The sequence below is a fragment of the Tachypleus tridentatus genome, chromosome 9 (genome assembly GCF_004210375.1).
Source record: "Tachypleus tridentatus isolate NWPU-2018 chromosome 9, ASM421037v1, whole genome shotgun sequence".
NCBI classification, from domain to species: domain Eukaryota; kingdom Metazoa; phylum Arthropoda; class Merostomata; order Xiphosura; family Limulidae; genus Tachypleus; species Tachypleus tridentatus.
Window position 1 is genome coordinate 110,142,207 of NC_134833.1, and position 12,790 is coordinate 110,154,996.

The 12,790-nt window shown below is 34.1% G+C and overlaps 1 protein-coding gene across 1 annotated transcript in view; it reads right to left on the minus strand.

The window, feature by feature from the left end:
- Window positions 1-275: 275 nt before the first annotated feature.
- LOC143226036 (periodic tryptophan protein 1 homolog) overlaps window positions 276-12,790 on the minus strand; it is a 48,976-nt gene continuing 36,461 nt past the window's right edge. Inside the window, exons 10-15 of the mRNA XM_076456432.1 lie at window positions 8,005-8,066; window positions 5,936-6,047; window positions 3,206-3,296; window positions 1,489-1,610; window positions 969-1,080; window positions 276-584 (exon numbers count right to left, since the gene is read on the minus strand). Of these exons, the coding sequence (XP_076312547.1) occupies window positions 397-584; window positions 969-1,080; window positions 1,489-1,610; window positions 3,206-3,296; window positions 5,936-6,047; window positions 8,005-8,066 (687 nt within the window). The 3' untranslated portion in view covers window positions 276-396. The remainder of the gene's footprint in view (window positions 585-968; window positions 1,081-1,488; window positions 1,611-3,205; window positions 3,297-5,935; window positions 6,048-8,004; window positions 8,067-12,790) is intronic.

The window sequence follows — 12,790 nt, forward strand, 5'->3', positions numbered from 1 at the left end:
GATGGATACAAACAAGGGTGAAATTCTGCCAGTACTTATTGTTTAAGGTAGTACTAGCAATAGAACATTTTTTGCTGTTGTTAAGGTGGTGCTAGTATCAGAACTTACCCAAGCTGCTTTATCTTTTTAGTTTTATGTTTATATGTAGATTTTTTTTCTTCTCAAGAACAGCCATACTTCATCCAGCTGAGTACCTTTTTTTTTTGGAGAATTTTACTCCTGGGTGTAACAACTTACTCATTACACAATAAAGCACACAGAGAACAATAAAATCAATCTAGAAAAGACCACTTTGCCCATCAATGAAATATGATGAAGAGTGGATACTTTATTAAAATATTTACAAGTTTCCCTGACCAAACATCAATTTTAAAACAACAGTTATCACAAGTTCTTCTAAATTTTCTTCTTCTTTTTCTTTTTTATGGACTTTTTGTAGGATGATTTTGATGTTAGACTCTTCATAAGAAAGGATGTTGAATCAGTGTCCATAACAGTATCATCCGTTGCTCTAGCACTGCTTGTAGTGCCTTCTACCGATGTTGAACTAACTTGTTGTGATGATGGTACAAAATGCTCTCGAGCTGGATAGAAATTTCATACTGTATTTACAAACATAATATTTCATATTCTCACATAATATGTTACTGTATTAGAGACAAAGCACCTATTACCTTATAATATGTAGCTAATTCATACAAAAAGTACCTTTATCATAGCAAGTCATATTTAACAAAGCTTATATTTTATTTTTATAATCATTTAGGACACACTTCTCTTTTACTTATATTTCTTACTTCACTATGACATAAAGAAATTTGGCATTTTGCATACAAGTTTAGAGAAAAAAAAAAGACAATAACAAAATATTATTAATCTCTAAGAAAAAAATTACAAACCATTTATGTTTTTGTAATTTCTGAAGCTTTACCTTAAATCTAAATCACACTACAAAAATAATCCTTCACCTTTGTCACTCTCTCTTATGTCCCAGACTTTAAAACTGTCTGATCTGTTATCACCTCCTATTGCAATCACAAAGGCTGAATCTGGTGAAGGCTTGACAGTGTAGATAGCACCCTGTGTAAGGAGGAAAATGGAAAGTTCTCTACTTTTATCTTGATGTAACACAGAATTTAAAATAAAATAAATTTAACGGAGAGCTAAAATAAAAAATTAAAAAACAACTTGCACTGGCATTACACTTAAAATTAAGGAGACAACATCAAATGAAGAATCAGAAAAGTGTTTGAAATAACACCTGCAATGTGTAGAATAAAAGGTTTGGAAATTAAAAACGTACATTTAAAATGCATTTCCTATATACGTGAAGAATATTTAACATTATCCCACATATCATGTATGCAACTTAACTATGGTTTCTATATTGGTACAGGTGAGAAAATTTACAAGAATAAAATTATAACATGATGACAGTTTATTAGCATATCACAATTTTACTGTATGCTAAATGTTTTTATCTCTCACCAGCTTAAAGTTTCTCTGCTCCACCAGAATGGCTTGTTCTTTCTGTACATCCCATATTTTCACTGTATTGTCAGGAGATCCTGTAACTAAACATCTTGGCTGAAGAACACTCAGTGAGAGCCCTGAATACAATGTAAATTATTATTAAATATATTTACTGTTAAAAGTTTCTGTAACCTTATGGCATTATGTTTCTATTAATATTCTACAGGGCTTCACATTTTGACCAGAACTATTACTAGGTGGCATAAGGCTAAGTTTCTCATCACAAGATACATAGTTAACTCTTTAATTAAAATATTTCAACTGTTACAATATAAACTATTCTGGGTTTTCTGATACTCTGTGATCCAATTAACCATTCTTTCAAATGTTACATATACATGTCATGAACCATCATTCCACTATCAGATTTTATTATCTGTCTATGGTGAAATTAAGTGTTATGTTTTAATTATAGAATTAGAGTATTAAATTATACCACACTTAAATGTTCCCAGACAATTCACTTAGGATGTATATCTATGGTAAGTGAATCCTTCATGCTTAGACTGTCATTTTTATGTGACTCAGAATTTTCACATAAAACTACTTGAGAACTAGCTGTTCATACTTTTAAACCAGTAGGTTAGAGGGAAGACAACAGAATCCAATGTCAAGTCTTAGGCTACTTTTGTTTGTTCTAATAGTGGGATCTCTCTTAGAGCTCAATTACAGCCTCAAAGTGCAGTGTTTATAATTGAGGTAACAAGTTAAAAACTGGATCCTCATATTCACAGTCTAGACATACTAATTGCTAGGTCATGAATGAACCACTCAATAGTTTCACTCAACAAAACCACATTTATATCTAAATAAAGTTGATACTTGTGTGAAAATATTAAATGGTATGGGTTGGTTAATAATATTTCAAACTAACAAGACAAAAATATTATAATATTGATTTTAACAATAGATGCACTAAATTTTGTTGTTCCTGCATGAACTTTAAAAGGATACTTTTTAAAAATATTTTAAATCACATAAAATAATGCATTGGAACTAAAACATTACTATGAATAGACTTAGTAGTCAAACATAAATAAAACAGACATCAAACTAATTAAAAGTGATAAACAAAGAACTACATTTCTTAGCTATCATCTATTTTTTCAGAGAAAGTTGTTATACAACAAAAAAATGTTGACACACAAGAAATCACCATTTAAAATTACACTTTTATCTGAAGATATTTGAATAAAGAAATACAAAAGCTTTATACTTATTTCTAAAATTACATACATTTTTCACAGATTATGTTTGATATGGTTTTCACATTTATTAAAGCAATAGTTCATCAATTATCAGTTTTGTATTTTAAGCTTTATCTATTTTAACCTTGAGTTCTCCTGTTTAAAGGACTGATCAAGTTTCCAAATCAAAGGGCTCACATGTTGAGGAAAATGTAGGGAAAAATGTAATAGAACATTTTTGATTGGAGAATATAATCAGATGTTGTAGTCTTATATAAACAGGTTATCTAAAAGGTAATTTGATACTTTCTGTAACCACATGCATGTATAAAAAACTTTTAATATGCCTTTATCAGAAGAAACTTTTTCTTTTAAAAAATTACAGACCTTCTCTTATCTAATCTACAGATTCAAAGGTGCAAGACTAGATAAGTAATAATAAAGTCAAATTATTGTTAATGCAGTCAATTTAAAGAATTGATTACCTGTGGTAGCATCATTATGTGCCTTCCACGATATTACCGGTAAATCTGTTCTAGAATCCATGTAATATACCATACCACACTCTGTGCTAACCTGTAATGAATACACTGCTATTATTATGTCATAATAATATTAGAAATTATATTAATTAATTTATTTATTAATAACAGTCAAATGACAATTATTAAAATGTTCTAATTGTACAAATTACAATTTACGTTACTCAGAATATGAAGATATACCTCTAATAATTTTTCTGCTCATCAAGCCTTCCTTATTTTTTCAGTTAATATATTAACAAACAATGCCTTTATGTTGAAAGTTGAATAATTGATAGCACATGTACATAAACCATACCATACTTGAATTACCAATAATGTAATTACTAAAATAGAATTTTTAAGTATTACAGTTTACAAACCAAATCTAGTTACTCCTTGAAACAGCTGTGGTTCAAGCAACAGATGCTATAAATAGCATCTCAACCACTACCATGACTGTTGTACCACAGCCAGCCTGATAATCCTTGGCAATCACTGACAGCAGATTTAGTGAAGCTAGTATGGCTGACACATTGTTACATTTTTCTTTACTTCCACTCATAAATTATTATAATTACTCTATCACTTGCATTTTACCATAATAATAAAAATAGGTTTCATTCTTAAAAAACAACTTTAAGTAAACCAGGAAAAAGGTGCAGTTGTGACAGTTATTGTTTTAAACTATGGTTAAGTTCTAAAATGTAGTTTTTTGAAAAATATTGCTTACTATTGCAACTGAATGTAATTCAGACAATACCTATGCCTTTGTCTAGATAACTAATTACTGTACATGCAATAATTAGTGTAATTTAAGGTACATAATAAATACATAATTTACAAAGACTTAAGTGAATAAAGGTTGTATCTTAAAAGGGTTCACAAAACAAAAGTATAGAGTATCTGTAGTAATACAAAAAACATTCACTGGCACCACTGACTTAAATGTTTGTTTAGCCAATGACTGTCTCTGACCAGTTTTTATTCTCAAATGCTTTTGAGTTTTTTCTTGAAATTGATTTCAGTTTTTCTTGGAAATATTTGAGTTTTTTAATTAAATATGTAAAACATTCACATTTTTTGCAAGGGCAATGACAACCAAAACACAAGGTCAGATTCTTAAAGTGGCAGGGCTACCTCTGAAAACCCCTTGCTCTTTACATAGTCAGTTTTATGTTGGATATTTGAAAGTAGGATCACCAAAAATTATCTTTGTTTTCACATATAAAGGAGGAGGTAACTTCTAATGTGGTCCATCAATAAGCACTAAGGAGTGTCAATAAACACTGAGGCTGTAGGTTAGTAAGAGTAATAGAGCATAGTAACTGTAACATCATTTCTGTAATGTTGAATGATGCAAGTGTGGAATGAAGTATTTATAAAATAAATTATATAGGAAACAAATTACATCTATTAATACAAGTTCTTGCTTTAATTTATTAGTTCAAACCCTATATTCAATCCTTATGCCAGTGGGTGTAGGACTGGCATCTCAGCTTGTATAACTATATACAGCAAGCTGGGTATATGACCAAAACAATACAATCTACAGAAAAAAACCCTCCTAAAAATAGCAAGACTAATAACAGAAACGAACAGTGGACATTTGAATGATTAACAAACTGACATAGAAAAAACAATCAACAAGGTTAGTAACAGTTCAGTTCAAGTTACAGATACTGATTTTAATATACAAAACTTTAATTACCTGCAGTGACTTACATTTTGAAATAATATACAGCAAAAATAAAAGCTTAAACCAATGTGACTGCTTTTTTTTTTTTTGATGAGATACAAAGAGAAACTAATCAAATTTAACATCATAACATTCTAAAACATTTCTCTCCAAGTTGCCAAATCTAAGATTATTGCCACAAGAGTTTAGATTCAGAATTTATTTTTGTTAATTTTAATTCACACCTATTTATCATATTTTACACCTGTTTATTGATCATTCCTCCTTTTTAACAAATTAATCAACAGAAAGATTATAAATCATTAAAATTTTTACTTTCAAAATGGATTTGTATTTTTTTGTATTTTACCTTCTTAGCAGCAATGATATGTCAGTTCTCTGACAGTGTCTATAAAGATGTCAAATGCCCTTTACTTGGTCCAGCGTCTTTACAAAACTTAAGGGCTCTTTACTCACTTGTTTCTTAGTGGATAAACTGCATTGGTAATTCAAAAAATTCTGGGTACTGAACATACATTTAACCTCTGGTCTTTGACTTCCACACATCCTTTAAAATGGATAAAACTACATTTGTCTTTCACAAGTCAAGAAATCTCATCACTCCTTTTATTGGAAGTTTTTATATCTTATGCATTTTGGCATCTCCTTATATGGCCAAGTAAACGTTGATTTTAAAGTGACTTTATCATTACTACTACTTTTATTAGCTTGCGACTTGGACAGGATTCTTTACTTTTGTAGAGATTTTTGCTGAATATTTTACCACTGGTAGCAAAGAAATGCTACTTTCTTCACTTGATTCATGTACATGAGATATACAAAAATTTGTGTGTACAGCGCACATATGGAAATCAACAAGTGTATTTTAATTTTACAAGTTTATTGTTGAAATATGTATGATTTGGTACACTGTTAAACACTTTTTTGCATGAAAGTTATCATCCTAAATATGTGACATTTATTCATAAGGGAATATTTGTTACAGATATACTTACATAAAAGTGGAAAGGATTGAAATGGTCCCACAAAACTCTTTCAATTTCCTCATTGACAAACCAGTTTTTGTGATTTTCATCACCATTCCTACAGTCAAATATCTTCACTGTCCTAATAAAAAAATATCGGGTTGCAAAATGTTTAAAACACGACATGGTACAAAGTCTGAAATTGATGTGTGTAAGTTGGCGCATTCTTCTGTTACTTTATAATAAGAACAATTGTTAGCATTTCTTGATGCAGTGCTCAGAAATAAAAATAGCATGTGAAACATCTGGTTCCTGAGTCAGAGCCCATAGAGGGTGAAATCCATGAGCTCTCTGGTACATTCTAGGCCATTTTGGGGTCACTAAATTTTCACATTATTTACTGGTAGGATTATGAGATAACAATGGACATTTGTTACTAGCTCCTATGTTCCAAATTATGTAATCAATATTAAATACTAGTTAATATAGAAACTTGTTATTTCATTAAATAATGAGGCAATACTAGGGAAAATCAGTTTTCCCTGAGGCAAATTATTGACAAATCACTTAAGGCTAAATATATGAATACTTTAATTTTTCATGTGAAAAAAAAAATATGTTGGCAAAATTACATAGATGTTTAAATGATTTCTTATGTGTCTGAAATTATTCAGTCCCACAGTTTCATATTATTACATATGTTACAGACACAACATACCACGCATGAAAATTGTTTCAAAATCTGTGGCATTTGATTAGCTATAATATGTTTTTGATTTTATAACAAACTGGCTATATGCTTTAAGCCTTTGTGCATAAGTAAAGGTCAAAGTTCATATGGCACAACTTTTTACAGACTGCCAATCAACATGATATTATGCATGTGTTGTCAGTAATCAACTATTTATTGTATCCCATACTGTTGACTTAACAAATGTTCATGGTAGAGGAAAGTAAATACTGGACATAAAATACAGGGATACCAAAAAATCTATATAAACATATATATGAGAATGCATTTTGGAGGTTCTACAGGTTATACAAATATAATACATAAACTGTATAATGGACAAAAATAATTTTATTATTCACACAAACATCCTCTTACACTCAAGCTTATCATGACACTGTTAATTCACAGACTTATTTTCAGTACAAATACTTTTAAAACATCTGATGTTTTGTGCACAGCATACAAAAAGCTTGTCATGCTATAAGTAGAAACATACAGTAAAATTGCAATTATGATTAATATTTCTTCTCCAATACAGGAATGGTTCACTTATGCAGATTAATTTTAGGGGCTCATGCAATTTGAAGGTGTTAAGGTATCTTTGGTTTAAAAAAAACGTTTTACACTTTATCAGTTGTCTGCCAAACAGTCATTGAAAAGAACCATCACACCACAATTCAAGGCCCTCTATCTTTAATGCCATTTTAATTTATTGATCCTACTAGGACCTGACATGGTTTGTTTATTGCAATGGTTTATGAAAGTCAACCTTTCTTCTCTGATGCATGCCCAGAATTTGCCTTTTCTTCACTTCTGCCTCATCTTTCTTCTCTTAAAACAGACATTCACATAATTATAAAATGTTAACAAGTTAGTACCAAAGTATTCCTAGCAGGTTTCTGAACTATTATCTTACAGGCTAAATTCACCAGTACCTCATGGAAGGCAAAGGAAGACTGCTTAATTTTCAAACACTCCTGATGATTTTTTCACTGTTTGACTTTAAAATACTAAATACGAGATTTTTCATTGTAGCTGTCAGATAGATACATAGATCTTGGTTTAGCATAAAGATAAAAGCAGATGAGATACACTTGTATTGAGATTACTAGCACTAATATCCTGTTTCCAATCACAATACCCCTACCTGTGTTCAACAATTTTTTGCCAGGTTTAAATAAATTGGATGGATAGCCAATTTGGCAATATGAATTAAAGAAAACCACTAAGTTATAGCCAACTCTCACCTCTGAGTTCTAGACTAAACCCTTTCTTGTTCCTCTCTCAAAGATATAAGCTCAGGCATCATATGGATTCATTCATTTAATAAATACAAAATATATAAAGCAACACATGAATAACTCACTTGTCACAGGAACCTGTTAATAATGTTTGTGCTTCTTGTGGATGCCATTTTAGTGTCTGTACCTGAGACAAACAAAAACTTTAAATTGGTGAAAAACTTTAACACACACACACACACACACACACAGAGATGATGAGAAACCCACTTGAAATAAAAATGTATCTTAGAATGGCTGGTATGGATATTAACACTTTCATTGATATAGAGAGAACAAAGTTTCGACCTTAACCTGAAGACAACCTAGGAAGGTCAAAACATTGTTCTCTCCTTATCAATAGAAGTGTTAATACCCATACCAGCTGTTTGGTTGGTTGGTTTAATGTTTTATAGCACAAAGCAGCTAGGCTATCTGTGCCAAACATCCAGTAAAAATTTAAAAGTAAATTTAGTAAAATTCATATAAGGAAATTAAGGTAAAACAAAACAAAGTTTAAAAAAGAAACACATAAATAGCATAAAACCAATGTTTACATCTAGTCTACAACGTCAAAAGAAAAACTACAGTAATTCAAGTGGTAAAAGGACTTTCCGTATCATAACTGCAATAATCATAACTCACCAGGAAAACTAACAGGTAAGTATAAAAACCACCATTGGTCACCTGAAGTTGGCCTTTCCAGTCCTAGTTCCGAGTTATTTGATGTTATGGCCATTTTCAAAAAGGAAAGTAATAAAAAGGTTTTAAAAGATGTGGAGCAAAATTATAATAACTCACCAGAATGACCAGATGGTAGTTCAAACAGCAGTGTTAGTCACCTGAAGGTAGCCTTTCCAGTTCTGATTTGGAGTTATTTAATGTTATGGCCTGTTTCTAATTTCAAATCAAACTAGATGAACTGTGAATTTTAAAAGGGAGCCACATTAAAAATGTGTAATGTATAAATAAAAAACTTAAATGGCATTAAAAAGATTAATGGCCTTTAAAAAACTAAAAACATTACCAAGGTGGACAGTGTCACCATCACCAATAACAATGTCTAAAGTTATGGACAAACCTTGAGACAGAACATGCTTAAAATGGTGCCATCGTTGAGAGTTGTAAAGATGACATGTAAAATGTGGCTTATTATGATTTGAGTGTTATGATGCATCAGTTCCAGATAAAAGAAAATGAAAAGTTAAAAAAAATGTGACCAATGTGTAGTCTAGTTAGAACAACTTCCTCTTTCTGATCCTTATGGAAGCAAGATGGCCAAGGTCCAATATAGGATTTTATTTGGAAAAGCTTGTTTTTGCGTTGCTCACTCCAAGTCGACTGCCAGCTGGCACAGAGTCGAGCCTTGAATACAGGACCATAGTCCATTTATGAGACATGCACAGTGGTGATAGTGCCAGAGCAGATAGACTTAGCTGCAGTGTCGACGAGCTTGTTCCCGCGAATACCAACATAGCCTGGTATCTAGAAAAACTTAATAGGAGTTGATGTTAAAGAGAAGTGGGCCAGTTGGTTTTGGTGAGAACAGGGTGTGAACAAATGTGAAGAGTTTCCAGGGCCAGTAGAGAAGTAAGTGAGTCAGTATAAATAGTGTAGTTTGAGTACTGCTTAGATTCTATGTGATCCAGGGCAAGAGAAATGCCATACAGTTCAGCAGTGAACATAGAAACTGTAGAGGGAATTATGCATGCAACCACCAAACCACAACAAACCATGGCAGAGCCCACACAGTCACCTGATTTTAAACCATCTGTATAAATAGGAATAGAAGGACGGTTTGAAAGATGTTCAGCAAATAGCAGACAGTATTTCCAATCAAGAATGTCTATGTTTCTCAGATGACTTAAAGATAGGTCACAACTGGGGACTGTAAGAAGCCATGGTGGGATGGGCTGACCAGTGGATACAGCAATGTTATACAAGGACAGACCCAATTCATCCAACTGTGCCTGGATATGGAAACCAAAAGGAGCAATGGCAGATTGTCTGGTCTTAAAAAGCATGGACCATCAAGGAAGGAAAACACAACCCCAGGTGGGATGCTTTGGTAAGGAACAAAGTTTTGAAGCATATAGTAAAGACAATTGCAAACTGCAGAGGTGCAAAGAAGGTTCATGAGACTCTATGTATAAGCTTCGAACTGGGGAAGTGTGGAAAGCCCAGTGCAGAGCTGAAGTCCTTGATGATGAATAGGGTCTAGCATCTTTAAGGCAGATGGTCTAGCACAGTCATAGACAAGTGATCCATAGTTGAGTTTTGATCAAATAAGAGCACGATATATCTTTACCACAGAATGTCAATCTGCTCCCCAAGTGGTGGAAGAGAGGACACGAAGATGTTCAGTGCTCCTGTACATTTGACCCATAGCTGCTTGATATGTAGTATAAAGGTCAGCTTATGGTCAGAGATAAATCCCAAGAACTTAGTCTCGGGGACCACAGGCAACACAACTTCACTGATACGGAGTTCAAGATCAGGGTGAATACCCCACTGGCAGCAGAAGTGCAGGCAAATGGTTTTAGACAGAGGAAGTTAAGGCTGTTTACTGTGGTCCACTTCACTAAACAGTTGAGGGCAGTCTGTAGCTGCTGCTCAATATACCTCATGTTCCACAACTGACATGAGATGTGAGAGTCATCGACATAGAGCCTGTTTGCAACAGTGAGAGGGAGTTGTTCAGTGATAGCCTTAATGTTTATGCTGAAAAGTGTGACACTCAGAACACAGCCCTGAGAGACTCCAAGTTCCTATAGAAAATAATGGGAAAGTGTCAAATCCACATGAACTAGAAATCTCCTGTCCATTAAAAAATTTTTAATAAAAGATGGGAAAATGGTCATGTAACCCAAATATATGGAGGTTTCGCAAAGTGCCATACCTCCATAAGCCATCTGAGTGTCAAAGAATATTGATACAAGATGTTGTCATGTGAGAAAGGCTTCTCTGATTGACATTTCAAGTCAAATCAAGTGGTCCATAGTGGAGTGCTGTTGTTGGAACCTAACTAGGTGGGCAAGAGGAGGTTGTTTGATTCGAGGAACCAAACAAGACGAGCATTAACCATCCTCTCCAAAGTCTTACAGAGATAGCTCATTAAAGCAATTGGACAATAGTTTGAAGGAATCTTGGGATCCTTCCCAGGCTTGGAGAAAAGTAGGACAATAGCCTGGCACCAGACATCAGGAAAAACATTCTCCTTCCAGATCCAATTAAAAACAATCAGAAGAATAGCAAGAGAAGCAGGAGATAGATGGCAAAGCATCTCATAGTGTATATCATCACATCTAAACGATGTACTGCCAGACCGATGAATGGCCAGTTTGAGTTCCACCACTGTAAAGTGATGATTATAGTCATAGAGACAATCAGCTCAAAAGGAAAGAGGAGATTCTTCTGCCCAAGTCTTGATGGCTAAGAAGGTGGAAAAAAAACAAACAGAAGTGCTAGATACCCGGCAAAAATTTCACCTAGAGTATCGGCGATGCTCCGGGTATCAGCTACTTCCTGGCCATCAGAGAGCAAGATCGAGAGGGAGACAGTTATATTGCCCACTGACCTTTCGAATCTTGTCTCTACTGGTGGTAGAAGATATGCTGGTTGTGAACTTAATCCAATATTACTCTGGCTTTGACATCTTACCCATCGAGCATGTGCATGGGCACGCTGGAAAACAATGATGTTTGAGAGTGTGGGATATCTACCAAAAGTATTCTAGGCTCATTTTTGAGCTCTCCGTGCCATGTGGCAGGCAGGATTCCACCATGGACAAGGATATAGTGGAAAATGAGTTGAGGTTTTAGGAATACATTGAGTAGTTGCTTGTATAATACAGTCAGTTATTGCTGCCACACAATCGTCTACTGATGGCTTACAGACAATGGCAGGATCAAGTTCTGCAAGAGCAGTGAAAGAGAGCCAGTTTGCCTGATCCAGCTTCCTCCATGGCATGAGGGTCAGGTGGCATCAACAACGGCCAGCCTCTCTTGTCGATTATTGTCAACCCTCTGTGAAAAATGGGAAAATAATAAAGGCAAGCAAATTGAGAGATCAATAGCAGTAAAGAACTGACTAAGTGCATGGAAATAAGTAGAAGAACCAGTATTAAAAAGAGAAAGGTTGTGATCAAAGAGCATACGCTCTACAGAGTGACCCCTCCTATCAATATCAGCACTTCCCCAGAGGCGATGATGTACATTAAAGTCCCCCAGGATGAAAAAGGGAGAGGACAACTCTTCAATAAAAGCATCAAGATCTGATTGGTCATTTATCTCTCCAGGTGACAGGTAGAGAGAACAAACAGTGATGGTATGACCCAAAGAAACACGAATAGCAACAGCTTCCAAGGGTGTGTTGAGTGGCAAAGACATAGTGGGCACATGCTGATCAACCAACAGTGCCACCCCTCCATGCACTAATCCATCACACAGCCTGTCATTTCTGTATAAAGAAAACCACCAAAAGGTGACTGTATCGGCAAGTTTCAGAAATGTTTCCTGTAAGGAAAGACAAACAGGATGGTAAGAAGCAATCAGTGTTTTGATGTCATCCAGACTAGAACATAAACCTCGACAGTTCCATTGTTTCAGGGTGACCATTTTTATTTATGTATAGGTGAATTGGGTGGAGAACCCTTCTGTTTACCACCACGTCTTTTTCCTTTCTGTCTTTATTCGAGGGAGGTCTGTCGACCTCCATGGATCCTGCCCTGGGTTGATTGGGCAGGTCTTTGCTGCTGGAAGAGGATTCCAGAAACTGAGGATGTGAATGAGTGATTGTTTTGCATCTTGGGGTGAGAGAGAAGATGTATCCAAGGGAATGCTTGTACCTGGAACCAAAGGATGTGGATCTTAG